This window comes from Apus apus, chromosome 16 (genome assembly GCF_020740795.1).
Source record: "Apus apus isolate bApuApu2 chromosome 16, bApuApu2.pri.cur, whole genome shotgun sequence".
Taxonomy (NCBI): domain Eukaryota; kingdom Metazoa; phylum Chordata; class Aves; order Apodiformes; family Apodidae; genus Apus; species Apus apus.
The window spans coordinates 13,880,118-13,906,046 of NC_067297.1; the positions used below are offsets into that span (position 1 = coordinate 13,880,118).

A 25,929-nucleotide genomic window follows, 5' to 3' on the forward strand; every position below is an offset into this window, starting at 1 on the left:
TTCTGTTGTTTCTTTCCAGATAGTGATTCTAACTAGAAGAAGAGAGAGAAGTTTAACAGAAGCCTTAACTCATCTGAACCTACAATTTACATGTCATGTTGCTGCTGTTCGCTTCCTGCCTCAACTGCTCTGTGCATGGTGCCTTCCTGTTGTGTGGAGAAAGCTGCTTAACATTCATAGTCAAATACAAAGCTGGATCTTCTCAGCTGTGGGAGGACAGTCACTTTAGACCTACCCTGAAGAGGAACCACTGGTTTGTAGTGAGCACTTCAGAAAGCCTGGGAAGTTTGTGAGGTCTGACCTAGTGCTGAGCACCAGGGATGTCCCCTCGAGCTGAGCAGAGACTGCATTTCTGCAGGGGTGTTCAGCAGCTCCCCAGCAGGACTTGTGGTAGACAGGCCAGGTGTAGGGCTGGGCTTTGTGTTTGGTTATGAAAATAACAATTTTAATCAAAGTTATCTTTTTTTTTTTTTCTTTCTTTTTGGTGAAAAAATAGTGAGCTCCTTATTTAGAATGAAGTTTGTGGAAGGTGAGAGTGGAAGAACAAATGATGTTTACTGCCATACTGAAAAGGAAACTTGATTATTTTTTGTAAAATGTATTTTTGATTGGCTTATATTTACATGTGATCTGCTGTGACCTAGCAGATGAGTATAATTTTTAGATGAACAAAATGTTAACTTTTGTCACTCTTGAAATGGTATATTCTGTGTTTTGTCAGCATGTGGAATAATTGCTTCATTGGAATGTCTTTCCTAAAAAGGATCAAGCAATAATGTCAACCAGTTCTCTTTAAAAAAAAAATAAATTAATTGTAAATACTGTTTTTATAACAAAAAAGGAAGGGAAGAGGGAGGATGTTACACTCATATCAGGGTTCCAGTTAATTGTTGAATGTCACTTTAATAGCAGTTTGGATAGTCCCACTTCATATTTTTATTCATTAATCTGTAAATACCAGGTTTAAGTTTTTATTTTTATGCTGATTTTGTGGTATAACCTAAATGTGATCTTCAGTTCCTCAGATGATTTTACTTTTCTTCCTTTGGTAAGATGGCTGTTCCAGCAGGGGGGTAGTTCTCTCATGCATAACATGGGTGTTATGAACATCACTGATATCTCTCTTACCTTTATATCTTTGAATACAGATTCTGAAATCAACCGAGATGCCCATCTGAGACAGACTTTTTTCTTTCCCAAATAAGTGCTCTTTTCAGGAAACCTTTAAATATGTAGCCCAACAAGGGGGGTTATTGTCACCTCAGCATTCCTCTTGACGCAGAAAGCAGCACCCTGGGAGTCTGAAGTTGCCCTCCTCCTGGTGTGGGACAGTGCTGATGGCACAGTGTGCCAGGGCTGGGGCTGCTCCTCACGTCCAGCTTACGTGCTTCTCTAGATACTGAAGCACCAGCACTTGAACTCATTTTCCTCTTCTTTTCACGATCAGTGTTTCGGAAGGCTTGATTTCCGTGGGGGTACTGCACTGGTGCATCTGCTCGCAGCAGTGGCATGCCTGGTCTGCTGTCTATCAAGCTCATAGCTGCCAAAACCATGTGCCAATTCTTCTCCTGGAGGAGTCACAGATGAGGTGATTTTTAGTCCCAGTCTGCTCGCAGGAAGTCACAGCAGGGTGTCAGGAGACAGGTCCCATATGCGCATCTCTCTCTCCCAGATTTAGTTCTGACAGCAGCTCCTGTACTCAGTGGAGATGAATTGAGTAACTTTCTCTTCTGTAAAAAACCTTCACTTGGTGCTTGGCCCCATTTCACATCAGAGCTGTTGCTGCCATTAGTTTTGCAGCCCCTTCTGCTACCACTGAAGTCATGATCACCCAAGGTTTCTCCCAAGCCTTTCCTTCTCTGCAGCTTTTCCGCCCAGGCGCTGGGAGATGTGCTGGTGCTGGGGGCTCAGCACCTCCTCGGAGCTCACTGAAAAACACTGCACACGTTTTCTTCTTCCCTTTTCGTTCAATGATGGTGGAAAAGGCAGTTCTTTAAGATAAGCTTCGTAGATGTGTCTTCTGGGCTGGGTTTTTGTGGCAGGTGTACCGGATGCTGTAGGTCCTGGCCAGCCCTGAGCAGCATCGGGGCTGCCAGAGGGGAAGGAGGATCCTTTCCAGGACCCAGATGGAGTAGGGCTTTAAACAGTCTCTAGAAATCAGGTAAATTCCCCCTTCTTAGGAGGATACTTACCCAAGCTTGATTTCTGAATTCAGCAGGTGGACAGTGTTGTGTTACCAACAGCTGGAGGATGTTCTGGTTCTTGGTCTAATAAGCAGAGGCCAGAAATGCTGTAGCTGCAGTGTTTGCTGTCTGAGGAAACTGAGGGGATTAATACTGGGTTTCCACAAAGCCCATTGAATGTGTATGCATTTCCACATCTGCTTGGACAATGCACTGAGACTTACTGTATTTAGTAGTTTAACCTACTACTGAGAAATGTTTAATGCTTAAATATCTAATTAAAAAGCATCTTTAGAATGTTTTTGAATGGGAAAGTGTTTTTTCTGCTCTATCATTTCTTTAATACTGTACATGGATGAAATACCTATTTCCCTCTCTTCAGGTTATCACCATGTAATAAAAGATCTATAAATATGTTATCACTTCTTAAATGACAGACCACACTGTAATACACTTTATACAATTCTATTTTAATTTCAAACGATGCTTGTTGATTTTTTTTTTATGCTTTTACTTTTGTTGCCTTTTTTTTTTCCTGATGATACAAGATGGGAGTGAGCTCTTAGCTTCAGCACTTTCTTCAGGTGGGTGTTTTAATGAATTGCTGGGACCTGCCTTAGGGCAGGCTTCAGCTCTAATGGTGCCTGGGTGATAACAAACGAGGTGGAGATCCCAGCACTCCCGTGGAGCATGGTGCCCTCATCCCTCTGTCACTGCTGCTCAGCGTTTTTTGCTTGCTTAAAAAGCTGTATCAGCAAAGTAATGGTTTGTAAAAGTGAAAGGACATGGTTTGTGGAATTTAGAAAGGCTTCTTTTCTGGTTGCACTTTTCTCTTGTTGCTACCAGAAATCCTCCCTCTGTTGTAGTTGGTCGCGTGGGGGTTCACACAGCCCTTCTGTTTCCTGTCATTGCAACCCCCAGTTGTGGATTTCTTCCTTTGTATTTTTCTGTTTGCAAATTCACCTTGTTAAGGTCTGTGCAGCTTTGACTTGAGCCCGTTGCTTGCAGTACCTGCTCAGTCTTGCTGCTTTGGTTCTCCTTCCTGCAGAGAAAGAGGCACCGTTTCTCTTCCTCAGCCTTTGAAGTCTAAAAGCTTTTTATAAAGTGGCCCTATAGGAATTCCTCCTCCCCCACCTTTTTGCTTGCTCAGAAGTTTGCTTTGCCCTCTGAGTTGTTTGCAAACAGTTACAGGCAAAATGTTAAATGCACGAAGGGTCAGATTTATGTGTGCACACTGTGAATCTTCCACTTCATCCAGAGCAGCAGCATCAATTGGTTTATAACCTTAGCACTTGTGCAAACACACTGGACTGTTTCCCCTGTCCAAGGTATTTAACTGAGGCTGTGGCTTGATGCCAGGGTGCTGCATGGAGAGCTGAGACACCAAATAGCTCCGTGGGAATCAGGGCAGTTTGAAGGCAAATATCATATCAGTAGTCCAAATCCAGTGCTTTCAAAGTCTGTGCCCCACGAAAGGCACTTCTGTCTCTGCCCTTTTCCCCTGACTATGAAAAAATCTGGTGCTGATGCTGCAGGGTTAGTGCCCTGAGTGTTCCTGCCTCTGGGAAACGAGAGCACCTCTGGCAGACCTTTAACTTGATCCCCTGGAGCAGAGGAGCTGCACATCCAGAGCTGCCTGTCCCAGCCCAAACACACTCCAAGTGTGGGGCTGGCTGAGGTCGGAAGGAACCCACCAGCAGAGCAGGATGAGGCTGTGTCTGCTTTGGGAAAAACTCAAGTCAGTGAAATGTGGCATTTTAGGAGATGTCCGTGTGTCCCCCGTAGGGTGGTGGGAAGGGTTTGCTGAGCCCTTACTGCAGATACTGACTTTGAGCAGTAAACCCACACTTCTCCTGGGAGACCTTGTTTTGCTGGGAGATGGGGTGGGAGTTTTCAGGCATCTAGGTACTGGATGCTCCTGGAGAAGCTCCAGGAGCTGTGGAGAAGCCACTTCAGAAGCACCTGGAGCCATGTTTCCAGCACTGTCAGTGCTGTTGCCAAGCCAGCCCCCACAGATAAAGCAAAGTGCTCCAGTAAAGGCCCAGCACTGGTGCCAGCACTGCTTGATGAAAGAGGATGGAGCCAGAGGAACTGGAGGAGCCAGAGGAGGTGTGGGATGTGTCAGCCAGGTGCTGCCCTCAGGGTGAGTGTCAGAGGGGGAGAGGGTGGGTAGTGGGCAGCCTTTGGGGGGTTGGGAACAGGTTCCTGAGCCCACCCAGCTGCCTGTGCCCCCCTCTCCCACAGCCATCCCTCTTGGCACAAAGTATTCTCACAGAAACACCATCAGAGATGGCTTTTGGCTCGGCTGGTGGGACTGGAGAAGGAGAGACAAGGTCTAGTGGCTGGTTAAACATGATGGTTAAACCAGCCTGTTTTGAAAGGAGCTGTTGTGTAGATGAAATGCTTGTATTGCTCCACTTGGCCTTATGGAGTATGTAAATATGGGTCACAATAAGTGCAGGGTGCTGCAAGAAGCATTTTGTGCTGCCAGGTTTCCTCAGTCATGGAGAGACTGTGGCTGCTGGGCCGTGCCCTGCACAGCTACAGGGCAAGTTTAGCTTTGCCAGATATTAACAAAAAAAATAATCTATTTTCTAACATTGTACAGGGAACATTCCTCAAAGGGATTTAAGATGCTGACAGCAAAAGGAAACGAGTTCTGCTAAGAAGACAAATCGGTGAGATCTAGTGCCCCTTCTGTCACGTCCCTGCAGTTGCCTCCTCAGTGTGCAGGCTCCGGGAGGCCGGGGAAGGAAGATGCATGGGCCCTGCAGCCCTGCCAGAGCCGAGTGGGGCTGCTGGCAAGGACTGGCCCGGGAAGAAAAAGTCTGTGGTTTTTTTTAAGCTGTTGAAAACAGATGCTATTGTGGTTGGTAAAAGAAGCGAATCTATTCCATGATCTCCTCTGAGTACAGAAGTTATTTTTATATTTTACAGCCAAGCAGTTTCATATTCAAAGAAAAGATGAACATGTGAAAAAAACCAAACACTGCAATAAAAATGGGCCGTATCAAACCACCACCCGTGCTGGGGTCTCTGGAGGCACCAAATGTCACTTGACTAGTGACAACAAAGCTGTTGAGCTGCACAGTGCTCCAGTTGCCCTTGGTGTTCAGCTTTACCTTGCCCAGACCCCCCTCCCATCCCGCAGGGTTCCCCTGTGTTGGAGCTGCATCCTGTGGGGGGCTCTGACGGGGAAGGCAAATTTTGGAGGGGAATTGTCCTGTCTGTCCTTCTGCAGCAATGGGCAGGAGGGAAAGAGAGTCCATTGGAGACAGGGCCAGAGCAGCCCCTGCGTAGATGGTCCCAGGCTTGGTGTGTGTCCCAGCTCTGTGCTGATGCTGAGTGTCCCTGGGAACGTGGTGGAGATAAGTGATGGGATGAAGAGCCTGGCTGTGAGTGGCTCCAATGTGTGGTAGGACAGAGCCAACAGCAGCAGGGAGCTCCCTCAGGTGCCACCACAGGTGGAGTGGGTTTCCAACCATCTGCAGGTGAGACAAACTTCAAGTTTGTCCAGAGTGGCAGAGCAGAGGTGCTGTTTGGGGATTTTGGTAGATGTTTCATGTGTAGTTCTTGGTTTCAAGACAAGACACAGTGAGAGCAGGTAGAGAAACCTGCAGTAATTCATGGAGGTGTGTGCAGGTTGAGCATAGCTTAGTGTTCCCTGAAGAAGGGGAAATTGGATCCACTGCCAGAGATGTAAAATGCTCTTGGTTTGACAGCTGGTCCAAGAGGATGGTGCTTCCCCTGGGATAGATCGTGATTTGCCTGGAAAGTTGGATCCATGCATGTGGCATTTGGCTTCCAGAAGATCCTGTTGGACCTCCGGGAACCGACACCATGTCCCGTCTTCCATCCCAGCCCCAACAAGCTGTAAATATTTTGCACGGGTTTTTTGTGGGTTTTTGTTGCTTTGCGCTGTGCTTGGTTTCTGAGCTGAACCCACCCATTAAACTGCTGATGGGAGAGTTTTCCAGAGGACCTGGCAAGAGGCAGCGTGAACGTGCTGATGTGAATTTCGACGTTAATCTTCTGTAAATCGAGCGGCACATTTTTAAGGGACAGCCGGGAGAAATCTGAATAACGTTTCCATGGCGCGCGGCGAGCCCGAGCTATTGAGATGAAATCTCATGGCTGGAATTCAGTGGACGCAGCTGCTGTATCAGCATCCAGATAAATGTGCTGTTCTGGTCAGAAGCAACACATAAATAGCGGGGCTGCCCGCGCCGGCCGGCAGAGCGGAACCGCGCCGGGAGAGGTAGCGGCGGCACGGCCGGGACTGGAAGGGGCTTTAAAAAAGAATTGGCATGTCTGAGTCGAGGTCTCCCTCTAGGGAATGTTCTGCTCGTGCCTGGCGAGCAGGATGCTGCAGGGCTTTGGCTGAGGACGCCGGTCACACTCGGGTTCTTTTGCTCATCTCCTGTTAACCTCTCGACAACCCCGCGTTAGCGGGGAGAGCAGGCAGGGGAGACCGGGGGTTCCTATTCCTGTAGGAGCTCAGTGAGATGTTCCTGGAGAGCAAGGAGGGGGCTCTCACCACTGTCCTGCCTGCTGCTGCCAGCTCTGATGCCCCCCCAGGCTGCAGGGGTGAGGGCGAGCCAGCAGATTTATGTTAGCAGGGAAGGATGTCAGCAGCTGGAAGCTGAAACCTGGCAAATTCCTGCTGGAAACCAAGGACAGGCTTTTAGACATGAGTTTAATGAGCAACTGGGCAGGCTGCCCAGGGGCAGAGAGGGATCCTGTGTCACTTGGAAGATGCTTGGTTTGGTCACGGGCTCCCTGGCCCCACGGTGATGCCTGGGTGAGGATGCAGGGCCCACGTGCAGGTGGGAGAGGAGGATGGAGAATGGAGAACTTCCTTCTAGCCTGGACATCCCTGGGGATTTACAGCTGCTGCGTTCGGGGGGAACTGGGTTAACTCTTGGTACCTGTTCCTGTGCCAGCTTCATCTTGTCTGTTTTATTTGGCACTTTAGAATGGAAGGGCTGATTCCTCACATTAAACTGATGCTGTTGTAACCTCCTGCAATTTGGGTTTTCCAGGCACAATGACTGAGCAGCAAAGTCCCCCTGAGCAGATGGCGACTGGGGAGGGTACTGGCGAGCGAGGTGGCAATTACAAGGTATACTGGGGGCAGCTGGTGACAGATGGATGGACTTTGGGGAGTGCTGTAGGTCACTGTGCATTGCCAGGCATGCACCAGGCTGGTACCAGGGCCAAAGTGCTGCAGGTTGTACTGGGACAGCCAGCTCCTGTAGTGCAGCAGAGCTTTAGTGTCACTGCTGGAACAGCTCCTCACCCAGCAGACCCGACTGTGGGCTGGGGAGGGAGGCTTCATCCAGGGGATTTGCTGCTGCCTGGCAGGAGGAGACACTGCTCGCTGTGGTTGTGGCTGCCCAGCACATTTGAGGCTGCCTCTCTGGTGAGCAGCTCCTATCCAGGAGACAGGACATGTCCTGCCTCGGCGGGCACCGGCAGTGGGACTGGGCAGTGGGATTCCTTGTGGAGGTTTTTCTAGGTTGTAATTCTTATGCTCTTAGGTTGGTTAGAGCTAAGTCAGTCATGGGTGTTGCAAGGGCTGGGGCCTTTCCCACAGCTCAGGAAGCCAGGGAAAGCTGGAAGTGGGAGCGGATCCTGCAAGTGAAGTGAAGAGGTGATGGGAGCTTGGGCTGCTTATTGCTTTGGGGTGGAAAGAAGTTCCTGAGGACCATGGGTGTCTCCTCTGTCCCTTGACACCTCCATCAGGTGGTGTCTAAAGGAGGCTCTGCCCTTGTCCCAGGCTCAGGGGTTTCAGCAGGGTCCCCTCTAGGGCCAGGGGAGCCCGGCCACATGAAGAGCAGCCCAGCTTCTGGGCTGACCCCCAAGTCCTGGGGTTCTGCTCCCCACCACACCCCAGCCATGGGCCCTGGCTCAGGTTTGTCCTGCAGTTCAGCCTCAAAGCTCTGCCGGAGTGTTGTGGTCTCTGCACCTGGCAGGGCTTATAGGAAAACGAGATTGTTCCAAGCCAGGGGAACAAATGGATCTGGAGGGAGCAGTGAAAGGATGAGCTGTGACCAGGCTGGGGGCAGGGGACTGCAGCCCACTGTCCTGGAGGTCTCCTAGCACAAACCCTCAGAGTTTTCAGTGCTGTGTTTGAGCTGGTCAGTTTGTTTTCAGCCTCTCATGGATGAAATGTCTGCCCATGTTTTACTGAGCAAACATCTTTGGCCGGTTCCTGGCTTGGGAGCCATCCTGTTCATCAGGGCAGAGGCACCTGCTGGATCTGGCTCTGCCACGGGAGAGGAGGGATGTTGGTGTGGGGCAGCAGAGAGGTCACGGCAGGACCACCTCACTCTGCTGCTGCTGGTGTTCGTTGAGGGGGGCCCTGCCCCAGCACAAGGTGCTTCCCTGCAGCGGCTGCAGCCGACGGGCTCTCTCCTGCCTTAGATCACGATCTACGAGCTGGAGAATTTCCAGGGGAAGAAGTGTGAGCTGACAGAGGAGCTACCCAACATCACTGAGAAAGAGCTGGAGAAGGTGGGCTCCATCCAGGTGGAGTCTGGCCCGTAAGTCTGGGATGTGGAGGACAGACAGGCCCTGGGGGCTGGGACAGGGAGAGCATCCCCCACCTCCACCACCTCGTGCTGGGGTGGCCGTGACATCCCTGAGCCCCTGGTGTTGCAGGTGGCTGGGCTTCGAGCGTCAGGCCTTTGCTGGGGAGCAGTTTGTGCTGGAGAAGGGGGACTACCCACGCTGGGACTCCTGGTCCAACAGCCACAACAGTGACAGCCTGATGTCCATCCGTCCCCTCCAGATCGTGAGTAGCAGCTGTGTTGGGGTGACTGTGCCCCCGGGGAGCGGCAGCACGGCTGCAGTGCTGGGGACTGCTGGGCTGGGGGGGGTTGGGAGACCAGGGGTGCACAGGGCAGCCCCTGATCTGCGCCTCCCCCCAGGACAGCCCTGAGCACAAGATCCACCTCTTTGAGAATGCAGGCTACACCGGGCGGAAGATGGAGATCGTGGACGATGACGTCCCCAGCCTGTGGGCCCACGGCTTCCAGGACCGCGTGGCCAGTGTCAGGGCCCTGAACGGAACGTAAGGACGGTGGCACCGGGGGCACACGGGGACACCCTGGCGAGATCCTGGCCCATGGCACCACATTTGGTCCCCCTGGGGTGGTGGCAGGGGTGCCTGACGTAACAGGGATGGTGACGCTGTCCCCATGATATTTGTACCCATCATGTCCCTTGTTCCCTTCTCCTGCCACCCTCCCCTGGCCCATGGGGAGTGAGGGAGACCCAAACAGTGTTCTAGGGCTGTGTGACAGTTCCTGGCCCTGACCCAAGGCTCTGTGGGAGCAGCAGAACTGTGACCCCTTCTCTGCCTTGGGCTTTCCAGCCCCTCCTGGCACCCTGGCATTTCCCCAGGGCTCTGCAGCCACAGCCTTGTTGCAGTGACACGGGGTGGTGATGAGCAGTGACCAGCACTGGTGGCAGCTGGGCTGGGCAGCAGCACCAGCACAGCCCCCTGGGGGGGTGGGGGGCTTGGGGATGCTTCCCTCCCCTCTGGGGGGGCCGTGCTCTTGGGGCTGCATCTGGGGCTGCCCCCGGGGCAAGGCTGAGCCTTGGCCTCCATCCCCTGCAGGTGGGTGGGCTACGAGTACCCGGGGTACCGGGGCCGCCAGCACGTCTTCGAGAAGGGGGAGTACCGGCACTGGAACGAGTGGGACGCCAACCAGCCCCTCATCCAGTCCGTGCGCCGCGTGCGGGACCAGCAGTGGCACCAGCGGGGCTGCTTTGAGAACAGCTGAGGGACCCCCCGGGCCCCCCGCCCCCCGTGCCGGGGGCTGCCAGCTGCTGCCGTGACCTTGGTGTTTGGGGTTTGTTGGGTTGGTTGTGTTGTTCTTGTTGTTGTTTATTTTAACCTTTTTTTTTTTTTGTGCAAAAACCTCAATAAAGCTCTAAGCTGGAGGCTGCGGGGGGGCCTGCCTGGTTCTGGGCTGGGGTCGTGCTGGTGGGGGGTGCCAGGGGTGGGTGGTGGGATGTGGGTGGGTGGGTGGCAGGGCCCCCAGCATCTCCCATGCGGAGCGAGTCTTTGCAGTGTTGCCTAAAGGCTGCAGCTTTCCAAAAAGAAGCCTGGTAGTGCTGGCATGGCTGGCGCGCAGAGGTGACCCCCCCAAACCAGGGAAGGGGTCTCAGGACACTTGCCAAGGGTTTTTCCTGTGACTCTGCCCCCTCCCAAAGCACCTCCCAGGGCCTGGGGAGCTCTGCCTGTGGCTCCTTCCCCAATTTCCTAAGCCAAGGGGAGGGTGTCCAGCCCAAAGGGGCACAGTGGTGGGGGTCTGAGGGCCATGGGCAGCCTCAGAGGTGGTAGAGCCAGGATGGGGATGTGGAGAACAGCCATCCCTCATGCACCCCAGAGGGGATTTGCCCCACAAGTGGACTTGATTATCTTAAAGGTCTTTTCCAACCAGAACAATTCTGTGGTGAGGGCTGGCCTGGCCCCACCACCCTGCAGGGTCCCCAGCCTGGCCCCAAGGGTTGCTGCTCCCTGGGGATGGTCTCTGACATGTGGGACAGCTCTTCTGCTGGTGGCAGAGGCAGGGGTTGGATGCCCCTCTGGGCCATGTGCCCCAAGGATGCTGGTATGGAGCTGGGGGTCCCAGAATAGAGCAGCCTCAGCCATGTGGCACAGCCCTGTCATGGCACAGAGTGCCCACCCTTGGGGACCCCTGGGGCTGGTGGCAGAGACAGGAGATGGGCTTGAGGCTGCCCAAGAACTTTGTGCTGGTCACCAAACGCTGCTCCAGAGGTTTTCTTTTTGGGCTCGGGTTTGCAGCCATTAAAGGAGATTTTGTGGCCCTGTGTGGCAAAAGCTGTTTCCAGAACAGTCCATGGGGCTGCCAGGGCCCTGGGTGGCATCACCACTGCCTGTGGCTGAGCTGAGTTAAAGGCAGAGCCAAGGAGAGGGAATTGCAGCCCAGCAGGAGCTGTGCCCAGCACCATCTCTGCCACTCGCTGGGGTGTGCGAGGGGCTGGGATGTGCCAGAGAGCAGCCACAGGGATGCATGTGCCATGTGCTGGAACCTGGGGCAGGTCCATGGGGGTCGTGGGCAGGGACCCCTAGGAATTAGCCCAGGAGGGCAGTGGCTGCATCCGTCTGGAGTGTCTCAGCTGCAGGCACAGGGAATGGAGGAGGTTGGAGGCAGGGCTGGGAGTGCTGGAGGCGCTTGGCACAAACCCAGCCTGCCACAACCTGTCTGTGCCGTGGTGTGGCTTCCTGCAGAGCCACACGGTCACCTGTGACCCTCCACGAGACTCCATCACCCACAGCTGGGCAGCTGCAGACTGTGGGGACCAACTCCTCCGTGTGTCACTGACTCTGGTGACAATACCCAGGCAGAGGTGACCTGCATGTGGCCATCCTGGGCACAAGGGGGCTGGGGCAGCAGCCAGATGTGCCATGTCGGGGGCAGGGGGCTACAGCACATCTGCTGTAGGACCCCTGTGAAACGTTACATGCAGAAGAGAGCTGGTCTGGAGCACGTTGAGGCAGTGTGACGCTTGCTGGGGTGACGAGGGGGTTCTCACTCCTCCGGGGGCTGTGGGTGCTGCACAGCATCTGGGGACTCTGACAGCTGGGTTGTCAGACCTGCCCCCCCCACCACCACCACCACTGGGAAACTCACTTGCCTGCAGCTAAAATCAGCCCTGACACATCTCCCTGAGTCAGCAAGATGCCAGAGAAGGGGTTTTGCTGCTGCCCTTAACCCTCTGCTTGTCCTGGGCAGGTGCTGCTGCCTGCACCCCCCGCAGCCCAGCCATGGGGACACATCCCAGGCTGTGAGCCCCTGCCACCCTGCCTGTGTCCTGGATTGATGGAATGTTCTCCATGCTGCCATTCCTGCTGCCCTGCGGGGCTGGGAGCCTGCTCAGGGACCCCAATAGGGTAGGGGATAACAGAGGAGGAGCCCAACACCCAGTTGCTCCCAGGCTGAGGATGCTGCCCAGGGGTTGCCCCTCTGCATCGCGCCACCAGGACCAGATCCTGCCCCAAAGCCCTGGGTTGGCTGCAGGAAGGGGCTCCCACGGTGCCCCCAGGACCCTCGCAGGGTCCTGCAGCACCAGCGGCCCCGGCGCTGGCACCGGCTGGAGCTGCGGGCGCTGCCTGGCTGGGGACAGAGCCAGGCCCAGCCAGACCTTTACCAGGCATTTCGAGGCTGGTTTTATCCCGCATGGAAAGAGCCAACTTCAGCAGTTTCGGGCGGCGGCAGCGGCGGGCGGCTCGCCGGTTTGCTGGAGGGATAAAGTCTCTGGCTCCAAAACTCCTGAAGCAGGGCTGGCGGGGGCTTTGTTTGCAAGGGCTGCTCTGGGCCTTGGCAGCCATTCGGCTGATGCATGCAAACTCCAAATCTCCTTGCCAACAAACCCAACAAAGCGGGCGACTCGAATGTGAAAGCTAATGAAATAACTCCCCGACTTGGTGTTTGGGGAGACAAAGGCTGCGGCCGATCAGCTGACCTTGGTTTTCATTGGGTTTTAATCCAGCATTCTCGCTTTGAATCATGCTTTAACTATTTTGTAAATAGTTTTGGCACCATTCTGCTGCGGCTCGGTATAAATTCCACCTCTCGGCCCCAGCCCTTCACTGGCTCAAGCGGGTACTGGTATAACTGGTAAGATTTTCCTATTTGTTGTCCTGTTTTTTGTCATTGCCTCCTCCCGGGGCCGGAGCTCCCCAGGCAGAGCTGCGGAGGTGGCAGTGGGATGTGGGCACACCAGGGGTGAGCCATGGGGACAGTCCTGTCCCTGCAGCCCAAATCAGGTGGCCAAAGCAGCAGTATTGCTGCCTGGCTGTGGGTCGGGTTTTGTCTTACTGGGAATGAGCTGTTTTCACCTGGTTTAGAGCCTGCTCAGACATGGGGGGTCCTTCTGGGCTTGAGGATGAGGCTCCTTCCTCAAGACAGCTGTGCCAGGCAGAGCTGGGGAAACCCAGCACCAGTGACCTGGGGACATGCACATGCATGGCTGGGGCTGGTGGTGGGACCCCTGGGGCTTCTCCCCAGCACCCCATTCAGGCACCCACATGGCACAGGGACTCCTTGGCTATCACTTGCTGGGCAGAGACAGCAGGAAAAGCCTCAGCCACTGGGGCTTCGCTCCCCTGAGAATTACTCAGGAATGCCCTGGGTCCCTCACTCTGGGCTGGAGAACTTTTGCAGGTCCCTACACGGGTGATGCTCCACAAGCCTGGGGAGGTTTTTCCTATGACTGAGTGGTGCTGAGCAGCCCTGAGTGGGGTCTGTCCTCTAGCCCAAGCCCCAGAATCCATTTTCATGCAACTCAGCAGCCAGGTGGGCTGTGGGGAACAGCCATGGGGCATGGCCGTGGGGCTATCAGCACAGTCCTGGGTGCATCCTCAGTGCCAGTTTTTAACCTTCCAAGTTTCCCTCCCAAGGCAGTGGACACCCCAGCTTATGATGGCTTCCGAGCACCAAATGCCAGCCTCCAAACAGCAGCAAGCCAGCTCCAAGGTCAGTGTGTGGCTTCTCAGCTCTGCAGTGGGACTGGGGCACCCTCAGCCTCGTCAAGCACCCAAACCATCCCCTGGGACACCTCTGGGGAGCAGCTGAGCTGCCATGATGTATCCCTTAGCATTCCCAGCTAGTGCCCAGTGTCACTGGCTGTGGTGCTGTGCCCTGTGCAGGGCGATGAAGGGACAGGGAGAGGGGTGAGAGATACGTGGGATTTTGCTGACATCCCATGGCGCCAGTGCAGGTGGAGCAGGTGGAAAAGGATCAACTCCTAATCTCCCATGGGCCACCTCTGCAAATGCAGCAGATCTGTCCCCTCTGACCCGTGAAATCTGTGCTGAGTTGGCAGTGCTGGGCCTGGGGGCTGTCCTGGTGCCTCCTCCTCACTGTGTCCCACAGTGGCTGCAATGCTCCAGCCAGAGCTGGGCTGCTCAGCATGGTGAGAGAACCAGAATCCTCCTGTGAGCACCAGCATCCCTCTGGGAGCACCAGCATTCCTCTGGGAGCATCAGCATCCCTCTGCGAGCAGCTGCCAGGCACTGGCCACAGGGACTTGCAGGCATTCAGGAGCACGAGCTGTGAGCTCCAAGGGATGGAAATGCTGGTTCATTCTTACAGGCTGGTTAAAAGTCACTGAAGTGCAGGTTTGGGGGTTCAGGCTGCAGCAAACTTGGGGCTGTGCTGAGCCAGCAACAGCATGTGCCCCCCCTCGTGGTGCGGGGGTGGTGTTCCTCCCTCTGAGACCCCCCCCACTCTCTTCCAGATTGCCATCTTCGAGCAGGAAAACTTCCAAGGTCGGTGCCATGAGCTCAGCGGGGCCTGCCCCAACCTGAAGGAAGCCGGTGTGGACAAAGTGGGCTCCATCCTCGTGCACTCCGGACCGTACGTGCCGGGGGGCCCACGGTGGTGTGCAGGGGGAGGAGGCAGGAGTTGGGATGTAGAGGGGGTCTCCCCGCTGCCAGCACCTGCATATTTTAAGTGGCGAGTGCCCCGTGCCAGTGGGCGAGCAGCGGGTGACAGGGTTTCCTGGGGGTGCTGGTGTCCCGCAGCCCTGCTGGGTGGAAGGGAGCTGACATGGGTTGCAGCGTTACCCCCGGCTCGGTTTCCTTCCCGCCGGGAGCAGGGACAGGCGGGATGGTCGCCTCGGCGGAGCGCGGTGCTCCCGGCCGGGAGCTGCACTGCCCGGGATGGGGGGTCTGGGCAGCGGGGAGCCCCGTAAAATTTCCTGGGGAAGAGCTGGGGCGGGTTCCCTGCCTGCACCCAGATGCCTGTGGCAGGAGCAGAGCCCCATCGGGATGAGCGGGTGACCACGTCCTCTGCGGGACCGAGGATGAGCGGCCACCAGGTCCGAGCACCCGCGCTGGCAAGTCCTGCGGGGCCGTTCCCAGCCGAGACCCGGGACGGGCCCCGTGTGCGGGCAGAGAGAGGCATCGCTCGGCGGGCAGGGCTGCCCGCTGCCATCCCGGCACCACGGTGCCCGTTTCCCTTTTCCAGCAGGGAGCAGAGGTCTCTGCTGGGGGCTCAGCCCGGGGGTCGGTGCCAGGTTGCCAGTCCCCGCGCCGCTGCCCCGTCTGAAGCTCCTGTCCCCTGTTCTCTTCCAGCTGGGTGGGCTACGAGCAGGCAAGCTGCAAAGGGGAGCAGTTTGTGTTTGAGAAGGGGGAGTATCCCCGCTGGGACTCCTGGACCAACAGCCGGAGAAGCGACAGCATCACTTCCCTGAGACCCATCAAAGTGGTGAGAGCACCCAGACAGCCACTACCCACCCGCCAGACCAAGGTCTGCAGCCAGACGTGTTCCCCAGCCTTCCCCCGCCCCCCCCCAGCCCCGCGGGCGGAGGGGCACCCCCTCCTGCGCACCCCCGCCCCAGCCCCGGGGGCCCGGGGAGCCGGTGGGGGGGTCGGAGGGAGCGCGGGGACGGGGGCAGTGGCAGGTGACCCCAGGGCTGGTCATGTCTGCTGGTAAGTCTGGCAGTGCCCGTGCGGGTGCCGGCTTTCTGAGCTGGATGGCGGGATGCGGAGCCTCCCCGGGAGCGGTGGGAGCGGCGGCGCTCGGTGCCGGCCCCTCGCCTCGGTTTCCCCATAGCCCCGGGCTTTGTCCCCCCCACCCCACCCCGCCCCCGCCCGGCCCCGGGTGCCGGCGGCCCCTGATGCCCGGTGTCTGCTCTCCCCGCTGCAGGACAGCCAGGAGCACAAGATCGTGCTGTACGAGAACCCCAGCTTCACCGGCAAGAAGATCGAAATCATAGACGACGATGTGCCCAGCTTCCACGCGCACGGCTACCAGGAGAAGGTCTCATCCGTGCGGGTGCAGAGCGGAACGTGAGTCCCGGGGCCGGCGGGGGGGCGGGCAGGGCCGGAGCGCCGGGGGCTCCGTGGTGCGGGTGACGGTGCGTGACCGCCGTGTTTGCCTTGGCAGGTGGGTAGGATACCAGTACCCCGGCTACCGAGGCTACCAGTACCTGTTTGAAAAGGGGGACTACAAGGACAGCTCAGACTTCGGCGCTCAGCACCCCCAGATCCAGTCGGTCCGGCGCATTCGGGACATGCAGTGGCACCAGCGCGGCGCCTACCACCCCACCAACTAGAGCCCCCGGCCCGCGCCGGGGCGGGGGGAGCCCAGCAAGCTTCCCCTGGCCGCCGCTGCCCCCCGCGGCCTCGTCCCCCTCCTCCCCCCGTGTGATGCACGCCGCTGTCGAAGCAACTGAATAAAGCTTGGAGTTTCAAAGTCCTGGCTCCGGCCCCTTCATTTCGGGGGGTTCAGGGGAGACTCCACCAGCGGGATGCCCGTCCCGCTTCCCGGGCGGAGAGGGGGGGCCCATCGTCGAGCCCCCGATGCTCTCAGTGCCGCCCGCATCCCACCCGCCTCCGTGTTCACTGACGGAGCAGCAAACTGCCCGGGGGGAGGTGAGCCGAGGTCACCCCCCCCTCCCCAGCCAGCACCCCCGGGGGGCTCCGGCACCACCGCGATGGCCGCGGGGCTCAGCCCTGGGGTGCATGGCCAGGGGCGAGCGGCTCCCCCACGGCCACGAGTCGCCACTGAGGCCGGTAAAGGTGTCCCCAAAGCACCGCGGGGTGCTGGGGGCCCTGCCTTCTGGATTAGGACACCTCCAGGCCAAATAATTGCTTCAATTATTAGGCATTGTAAGCTTTAATTAGCAATAATGCTTTAATTTGGCATTAACCAGGCTAAGGGAGCGCCTCCCGCCGCGCTGCTCTCCCGTGCTCCGCGGCTCCTGGGGACCTGCCCGCGGCTGCGTTTTGGGGTGAGCACCAGAAAACGGGGAACAGCGGGGAGAAGGGGAGCTCGGCGCCGCCTCCTCGGCTCTGCCGGAAGGTGTTTTACCCCCTCAATCCTCCGCGGAATGACTGATGCCGGCAGAAATCAGGGGTTGAGCACGGCCCAGCTGCTGTGGGAAGCCGGCTCCTGGGCGAGTCGTGCCGAGGGGAAATCTGTGCCTTTCCCTCAACGGGGAAAAATTCGTACTGATTTCAGACCTGAAAATTCCCCGTGAAAATGAGGGTTTCATGAAAACAAAGACACAGGGCCCTCCGTGCTGCTGCTGCTGGGCGTTTGGCTGCGCCTCGGCAGTGGGAACCGGCGGTTTCGGTGGATGCAAATTGCTAAAATCAGCAACGAAGTGAGAGCAGAGACCCACGGTCCCTGCAGCTGGGACAGGGGCAGCCCCTCGAGGACCGCAGAGCCCGGCTGTGAGCAGCAGGGGGAGTCCCGGGAGGAAATGCACCCAATGCAGAAGAGGAAAATGTGAATGAGCCCAGAGGTGGCTCGCCTGGGACCTGCTGGGTGAATTCCCTCATCTGAAGGTGGATGCGCTCAGGTGGGTGCCCTCAGGTCACCCTGGTGCAACCTCAGCTCTGCTGAGGTGGGGTTTTCCACTCTGGCCCCAAGGGCATCGCAGGAGGACTTTTTACAAGAGCATGGAGTGACAGGCAGAGAGGGGAACGGTTTCAAGCTGAAAGAGGGGAGATTTAGGTTAGACCTGAGGAAGAAATTCTTTCCTGTGAGGGTGGTGAGGCCCTGGCCCAGGGTGCCCAGAGAACCTGTGGCTGCCCCATCCCTGGAAGTGTTGAAGGGCAGGTTGGATGGGGCTTGGAGCAACCTGGGCTGGTGGGAGGTGTCCCTGCCCATGCAGGGGGTTGGAACTGGATGATCTTCAAGGTCCCTTCCAACCCAAACCAGTCTGGGACACTGTGATTCTATAACAAATGCGAATCCATCTGCTCAGCAGTGTGGGCAGCCCAGGCAGGGTGGGCACATGTCATGTCGTCCTGGACACAAGGACTTGGCCTAGAGAGGCAAAAAGCCAGGCCTGGTCCAAGGCAAGTGAGCAGACACTCGCTATGGGATGGCAGCCTGGCTCTGCAGTCCCCAGGTCTCCCTGTGCTCCTCTCACTGGGATCATTTTCCACCCACTCGTGGCTTTCCCAGAGCTTAGGATCCACCGCCCAGGAGTATGGGGCTGGAGAAGGCAGCATGGGCTGCTCGCTCCAGCTTGGCGTCCTCCTTTGGGATGCGTCCTTCTTCCAGCTCCCCTTTTCCTTTTGGAGAGACCGTAGACATGCTAGAACCCGAGAGGGAAGCAGAAACCCGGGGCTCGGTGTCTGCTCAGCTCAGCAGAGAGCCAGGCAGCAGGAGCTGGTGCTGAGCAGACGGAGCCGAGGAGCGGGCGAAGCTGCTGATCCGCGCCAGGAGCCTCCGCGGGGATTCGCTGCCGTTGGGAACGTCACCAGGAACCGAGTCTTTCGGGAGACGTCACCCGCAGCCCCGGCACGGCTGAGCGGACGCGCTGCTGGCTCCGAGAGAAATGTGCTGGAATTTTTATTTTTTTTTTTAATCAAAATTTGATCCCAAAGCCCACGAGGCCTCCGTCCCACGCGAGCTGTGGCGGTGCCATCTGTCCCGCTGCTCCCCCGCTGCTCCCCACCAGCTCCCCCTGGCACGGCCGCAGGGGCTCGGTGCTCCTGGACACCCCATGCCGTGTCCCTTGGGCCGTGTCCCCCCCCCCATGTCGCCCCCCGGTTGCTGCGGGGTCCGCGGGCGCTGCCAGAGGCGGCTGGTGATATTTCAGCGATCCCACGGCTCTGCCGGCGGGTGGGTGGTTTTGCTGCCGTGCCAACAGACGGGAGAGCAAAAGCTGTTCTCCAGGCTGGAAAACTGCTGGTGTTTCGTTGTTTTTTGTTGGTTTGTGTTGGGTTTTTTTTTTCACCCAGCACATACTACGGGGGGCTCAAAGCCCATTGTCGCCCCGCGCTGGGGTTCAAGGGGTGGCTGCTGCCCCCGACGCCTGCGGTGGCTGCGGCACAGGCGGGACTCGTGGGAGCTGCGGGTGCCAGGGGGTGGTGGGGATCCCTTGGGACCCTCCACTCATTAATCCCCTGGGACCGTCTGCGGGTGAATCCCCCCCTCGAACAGTGATTTGCCATGGAGTAATTGATGCCAGAATAAATATCATGCAAACCCCGTGGCTAAATTACATTTAGGTGCCTTTTCCTTCTTATTTTATTTTTCCACTTGAGCATTGGCCTTTATCTGTCCTTGGAAGGTGTCTTCCCTGGGGACTGTGTCCGATGCAGGATGGGCAGGCTGGCAGGGAGGAAGCAAATGGAACAAAAAGAGCCAAAGTCGGGGGAATCTTTGGCTAAAAAACAATAGTCTAGAAAAATATGAACTGTTTATTCTTAGTCATAGTGGGGGAAGGTTTATCCGCAGCCTGGATGCTTTGGGTATTGACTGTGCCTTGCCAACTGCTAGGGGTTTACTGTGGGTTTCACAGATTTTTGTCCTTTGAAAATTACTGTTATTGTGGTGTTTAATTCTCCAACTTCTGGAGCCATATGATTACATGAGGTTCTTAGCTTTGTTTTTTAATATTTTTTTTCTTCTTCTTCTTTAAATTAGGTTGAACTTCTGTCTTCATGTTTCTGCACACATGCACAGACCCCAGCCACGGATACTGAAGGCTTAAGAAAGAGAAAATATTCAGGAACCCAGAATGTGTTATTGAGGCCTTGTGGTTTTCAGGGCAGATTTGTAATTTATCAGAGTTCAGCTTTGGCATGTGGAAAAGTAATCTCACCTCTGATTGATGTGAAAGCTGGAACAGGAGTGAAGTAATGCAGCATTATTTCTCCAGCTGAGAGAGGAGCCTGTTTTGTCCCCACCCCGGTGAGAACACCGGGTTCCTGCTGTCCCCGGGGTGATGGGGAGCAGTGAGGCTGGATGCTGAGCTCCCAAGGGCTGCTGTCAGCTTGGTTTTCCTCCTCTTCTGATTAGAGAAAACATCTGGGAAGAAAAAGCGGCTTCTGTCCCTGTCGGTGGCCTGACACGATGCTGGCTGGCAGAGCCGGGGGACAGAGGGGCACACCAGGTGCTGGCACTCTGTCACCTGGCCCTGGTGAACAGAACCTCCCCCCTTGGCTTGTCTTTATCAAATCACCTGCTTATAAGTGACAGGTATGTCACTTATACTCGTATGTGAAGGGTGTGCGAGGTCAAGTGATTTTTCCATTTCAGGCTCTGAACGCTGCAGCCAAAACCCAGCATCAGGAGAGCAGAGGAAACAACCCGGGACTGAGGGAGGCTGGCACAGGACCTGTTAGCGTGGCTGGCCCGGTCCCAGCCTGGAGAACGGCTTCTCCCACCTCAGCGGGGCAGTGCCGGGTCAGCGGAGCAGAGCGCAGGTATTTATAGGCAGAGGTAAAGGCAATAATGCACTTGATCCCCTCCTGGTCCTCAGAACTCTGGGGGCTCTGGGAGCAGATGACCCGAGTCTAGCGATGCTCCTGTCCAGAGTACCAGGCTCCCGTTCCCGTTCCTGCTGGTTTTGTTCCTGACATTGGTGCAAAGGCAGAAAAGAAAGGAAGGGAAAGAAAGCTTTACAGCTTCCTAGGTTTCCTTCAGCATGTAAAACTGTCCAGTTGAAATGCTAATTAAGAAACAGCACTTCTTCAAAGGCCAGAATTGGAAACAGCCACATGGAGACATAATGGGATTAAATCCTACCAGGGGATTACAGCAGCGGGGAGGGCTCAGCGACCTGCGCCTGCCCCGTGCCCCGATCCCTCAGTCTGGTTTCCCAACGCCCGATTGCGAAACCCTCAGGACAAAAGCAAACCGCTTTATTAGTATTAAAAGGCAAAGATATGTGCTGAAAAATAATAGAGTGGGTTGCAGAGGAGGGTGAGGACCCCCCTGTGCAGGGCTGCAGTTGCTTGCCCTTCCCCCGGTCCCCCCCCTCGCCTTGTGCCAATGGAGCAGATTTACCAGAACCGAAAAAAAAAAAAAAAAAAAAGCCAATGTTTTCTTTCCGTCCAGGCAAGCAGCCAGGGCAGCCCCCACCGCTTCCTAGTCCCTCTGCACCCAGCAATTAAAGCAGAAATGGCTTTAAACGTGGTGTGACCCATCGTGGTGCCCGTCACCCCGGCCCGGAGCCAGCGCTGCCACCTCTGTGCAGAACACAGCAGCTCCAGGTGGGTGACTGGGCTCTGAGCAGCCAGAGCCGTCATGCCATTTTCAGCTGTACAAACCAGCAGTGGGGGGCTCGCTTTCAATGTCAACATGAAAGGCAAAGTAACTATTTTCAGTGCTGTAAAAGTCCTGGGCAGCAGAAGTAGCAATTAGGGAACATCTGTTCCTCATAGTCCAGGAGGACTTCGAGCAACCACATGGCAACATAATGGGATTAAAATATATCACCGGATTATGTGAGCGCTGCAAAGATCAGCTGCTGTGGGTGTTCTTATGAAACCAGGGAAAAAATGAAAGATACATTTCTCTTTTCAGGATGGACATAAGCTTTTTTTTTTTTAATAATTTCTTAACTTGTGCCTTATGTAACTCCCAGGAGCTGGTGCCGTACCTTTTCTCTGCAGAGATCAGTTGAACCAAAAAGCCTGTGCTGAGGGGAAGCAATTTGATGATGAAATGGCCTCGTGAGCAGCTGGTCCCTCCTGGTCCCCGGGCGCTGTGGCTGTTCTCTGCAGCCCTTGAGCATTGTGCCCGGGGGTGTGACACGGTGGCTGTTCCCTCCTGTGCAGCCCCTGCTCCAGCTGGCGGGTCTGGAAGGTGCGGCGGGAGCAGGATTTGTTCCTCAGGCTCAAGGGGCAGGAGTCAAGGAGCGCTGGGACCCCCAGCACGGCTCGGCTGGCGCGGGGGTCCCCATCCCTCTCCCCGCTGCTGACCCACCACGAGAGGGTTTTGTGATTTCCAGCCACCAGCCGCTGCGAACCCAGCAGACAATAGGGACATTTTCCAGGAAACCATACAAAAAAAGGCAAAAACGTGCAGACTATTTTGGGATGCTCATGTGCTGGAAGGCAAATGTCATTTGTACGTAACATCCATTTCGGGAGCCGAGCGCTGAAGTCGTGCAGCAGGAGGAGGGACGCGCTCGCTTAGCAACCTTCCCTGCCACCGCCCGGCGCCTTCCCTGCGCAGGACGGGATTGCTCCTTCCGCAGCCGCAGGGCAAAGTGCTGCTCCAGGCTGTCACCAGAGGCGTTTTGAATCGAAAGCCACACCAGCTCCCAGTGACAGACCCCGGGCAGCTTTTGTGCCGGTGCAGTTTGGGTCCTGCTGCCTCTGCCTTCCAGCAGCACATCCCTGCGCTGCCTTCCCACGGCTCCCTCTGCGTTTCCACGGGTGGAAGAAGCTGGGGCATGGGAAGGGGAACCAGAGCCCTTTTGTTTTGGGAACCGAGCAGGAGAGCAGCGATGCCAGCTCTCATCCAGAGCAGTCAGGGTGCCCCTGGCCACTGCAATGGCCGGTGGCAAACACGGCCACGGCTGGTATGGGAAGCAGAGCTGTAAAACCTCCCAGCGTTTTGGTGATGAAAAGCATCCTTGGAGGAGCAGGTTGAAACCCAGTCCCTGCTCTGTGCCTGTACTGCTTGTGACACTGTGATATGGCACGTGGAAGCAAGTGGGCCCAGGGGTGCCCCGGGTGTGCTGGTTGTACTGGGAGTTCTGGGTGCTCCGGGTGCAGGCTGGCAGCAGGACGGTGGCAGGGAGGGAGGCGACAGCTCTGTCACATGGTGGGGAGTGCCTGACCTGGCTCACTCTGAGGCTTCCAGATAATAAGCAATTAAAGGAGAAAGATTTACAGAAAAGACTAAGTCAGAAGGCAAAGTTCATTATCTACCCTGATGAGCTCCAGAGGAAAAGGAGGAAGCAGGACACACTAACTGCTGAAGTCCCTTTTGATGCTGATCCAGTCTCTGAAGGACAGCAGCTCACGTCCCATGGGCATGGTGGCCACGGCAGGGATGCTGGCACAGGGACCGCAGCAGAGCCATGTGCTGCCTTTCCCTTGCCACAGTCATGACTTTTGGTACCTGAATTCCCTGTGATTCCCTTGTAACTGCCTGGCAGGATGAGAAATGGGAGCTGGTGGGATTGTGGTGCTTGATCCAAGCCCGTTGTGCACCTGCTCTGTGCCATGTCCTGCCAGGATGCAGCTCCCACCCTGCAGCACGCCAGGGGTTCTTTGCTCAGTTTGCCACCTGTGCACCTACACAACAACATCATTAATAACTTGCATTTGCCTGTGTGTGGTTTAGGGACATTTAGGGCTTTTCTGCCCTAATCCAGCAGAAAGGAGCTCGTTGCTTTTAGTGTTTAATTTAAAATATTTTCTACATCCATTTTGGGCTCTGTTTGCTCCTAGTGCAGCATGTGGCAATGACGTCTTCTCTTGGGGGACCTGTCCTGTAGGAGAGGTGCTTGTCACCAGGCCCACGGGTCCAGCTGAACAAAAGGTGCTAAATCCCTGGAAATGCATTTTAGCAGAAAGATGCTTTTGGGGTCACTGACAGTTTATTCATTGTGCTTTTTTGATGTGTAAATCTCTGTGAATTGTCTCTTTTTTTCCAGGCAGGCTGCCCAGGGGATGCTGCAGTTATCCCATGGACCCATCCATGAACAATCCTGCTTCTGCTCCTGTGTGCCCCTGGGCAAGGTGGAACTCCATTTCCTCAGCTGTGGAATGAAGATAATTTACTGTTTTGTTTTTTTTTTTCCAAGGGCACTTAAAGGTTAGAGTAATTGTTTGGCATATGGGGACTGCAGACAGGGTAGGTTATGGCCCTGCAATTTCTTCTGCTTTGTTGCTCTGTACAGTGCAGCAGGAGCACAGCTTTGTGCTGTGGTGATGGTGGGATCCTTTTCCTGTGGATTTTCCCTGCAGTGTTGCTCCTGACCAGGCAGTCATGGACTTGGGTGCTGGCACAAGGATGGCCAGTGGCTCTGGTGGCCTTAGGCCTGACATGCCAAGGGCCACCTGGTTCCCACCATCCCTGCATGGGGCCATGACATGGCCATTGCTGTCAGTCAGAGGCAGCTGCTGCCACATGGACCTTTGGTTTCCAGATTAACCCTGGCACCTGGAGCCTGGAAATCTGCTTAAGGGCAAGCTGACATAATGCTGCGTGTTCCCAGGGCATAGGCTGTGTGTGGGGGCAGAGCTCTTTCTGCCCAGGGATGGTGCACCCTGAGCTTCACCCACAGCTGACATAGTGGGATGCCCCTTCACACCATCCTACAGCTATGGGGAGAAAAATCCTCTCGTGGGTTGATGTCAGATGTCTTCAGATGGGCAGGAGATGTCCCCAGAATGGCCAACGTGCCCACAGACACGTTGCTGGCTCCTTCCTCTTGTGGATGATTCCCAAGCATCCCCTTGCCCTGCCACCAGCACCGGTCCCTCAGTGTCCCTGCAGTGAGCTGTGCCCTCCTTCTTGTTGGGGTGCTCCTTTCCCTCACTCTGTGCTAGTCCTGAGGATGTTTGCTGCAAAACCAGGGAATTCTTGGGAAAGGCAGCTCTCCTGCCATGCCAGTGGCTCTCTGGCACCGTGCAGCTCCTCTGGGACCTGGGCACTACTGACACCCAAGTAAGCTACCACTGTCATCTCCTACTAAGCTGGAGAAGGCAGTAATTAAGGCTGCTGAGCACACTCTTCTTCCAAAATTACTTCATTTATTCAGAGAATCAGATGCTGCAGTCTTTCATGGCTTCTTGCAAAGCTTGGATCTTGTGGGATGCGAGGCTATTAATAGGAACCAATCTTTACCCTTCTTCTCCTCCAGGCTAAAGGGAGAAGAATTCAAACAAGGGCCTCTTTGATGTGATGGAAGTACAAATAAACCCTGTGCCATTTTGTTCTTGAGCTTACATTGCAGTCCTGTCACTTCACCCTGTGCTTCTGGTGGGGTTTGCTGGCACAAGGGCTCGATCTGCAGTTCCTGGGATGTCCTGGAGCCGGGTGGCTGAGGCGATGGAGCAGCCCATGGCACGGCACACAGAAAGCACCAGGTTGGTTCTGTTTTGCAGAGAGCTGTTTTCTCTCATCAAAATAGAGAGTGATGCAGCCAAGTAGAAAAAATTAACAGCATAAAGGCTGGCTCAGGCAGAATGGCTTGATTTCCCTTCTGGTTTCCTGAGCAGCCTCCGGGGGAAGACTGTTCCCATGTAGGTTTTAAGCACAACGTTCAAACAGGGGAGAAGCAGGACTCAGACACAGGCAGTGGGGAGCAGGGGCCTGGGGCAGCCTGGCTGTCCCCAGTCTCTTGCTGCCTCCATCCGCAGCTGGTGGAGATGATCCTCCCTGCATACCACTTTAATCTGTGGGTGTAATGGCCAGGGCTGTGGGCACAAGGGATCCCTTCCTGCTGTCTCCCTTCCTGCTGCCTCCAGCACGATGCCAGTGGGGAGCAGCCAGGGCAGTGCCCAAGGGCTGCGTGTGCGGGGGGGGATGCTGAGCCCCACGCCCCAGCTCTCCTCTGCCCAGCCCCAGCTGCCAGGGACAGGAAAAGGAACATCCTGCAGGCTCTGCACCCCAGTCCTGGGCTTGCCCCTGGCCCCGGGCTGGCCATGCTGTGCAGCTGCTGGTGTGGGAACGTGGCAGAGCTGGAAGCTGATGGCTCAGGGGGGCTCAGCTGTGGGCAACCATGACTTTGGCTCTGGCCACTGTGCACCTTCCCACTGACACTGCTGTCACCCGCAGTGACATCAGGTGCCCAGAGCCAGCTCCCAGACCAGATGTGTAATATTGGATCTGGGTGAATGATCAGCCAGGACAGCAAATGCCAATTTGTGTGCAAATAGACTTGGAGTACGAAAAGCCAGGGAAGAGAAATAACTAGAAAGCGTTTCCCACATAACCAGAGCTGTTTCCAAGGAGCACATTTTAAAGGTTTTCCAGCAGGCTGGCTCGGTGCAGGC

General features: G+C 56.0%; 3 protein-coding genes across 8 annotated transcripts in view; all 3 read left to right on the forward strand.

Moving 5' to 3' along the window:
* The window catches only part of KIAA1671 (KIAA1671 ortholog), a 73,930-nt gene extending 71,266 nt beyond the window's left edge, over window positions 1-2,664 (forward strand). For all 5 annotated transcript variants that reach the window (XM_051633695.1, XM_051633696.1, XM_051633698.1 and 2 more), the window contains one exon: window positions 20-2,664. The gene's annotated coding sequence lies outside the window, so the exon portion shown is untranslated. The remainder of the gene's footprint in view (window positions 1-19) is intronic.
* Window positions 2,665-2,751: 87 nt separating this feature from the next.
* Window positions 2,752-10,050, forward strand: CRYBB3 (crystallin beta B3). The gene is made up of 7 exons (XM_051633700.1): window positions 2,752-4,861; window positions 5,906-6,056; window positions 7,226-7,305; window positions 8,610-8,728; window positions 8,847-8,979; window positions 9,116-9,258; window positions 9,808-10,050. The coding sequence occupies exons 2-7, from the start codon at window positions 5,972-5,974 to the stop codon at window positions 9,971-9,973; spliced, it is 726 nt and encodes a 241-aa protein (XP_051489660.1). The 5' UTR covers window positions 2,752-4,861; window positions 5,906-5,971; the 3' UTR covers window positions 9,974-10,050.
* A 2,703-nt stretch (window positions 10,051-12,753) lies between these two features.
* On the forward strand, window positions 12,754-16,281 carry CRYBB2 (crystallin beta B2). 2 transcript variants are annotated; one of them, XM_051633701.1, is made up of 6 exons: window positions 12,754-12,838; window positions 13,621-13,696; window positions 14,460-14,578; window positions 15,298-15,472; window positions 15,872-16,014; window positions 16,112-16,281. In XM_051633701.1, exons 2-6 carry the CDS (start codon window positions 13,640-13,642, stop codon window positions 16,278-16,280), a joined length of 663 nt encoding a protein of 220 aa, XP_051489661.1. In that variant the 5' UTR covers window positions 12,754-12,838; window positions 13,621-13,639; the 3' UTR covers window position 16,281. The 2 variants fall into 2 exon arrangements, with proteins under 2 accessions (XP_051489661.1, XP_051489663.1); XM_051633703.1 differs by having other exon boundaries at window positions 15,298-15,430.
* The last annotated feature ends 9,648 nt before the right edge of the window (window positions 16,282-25,929 follow it).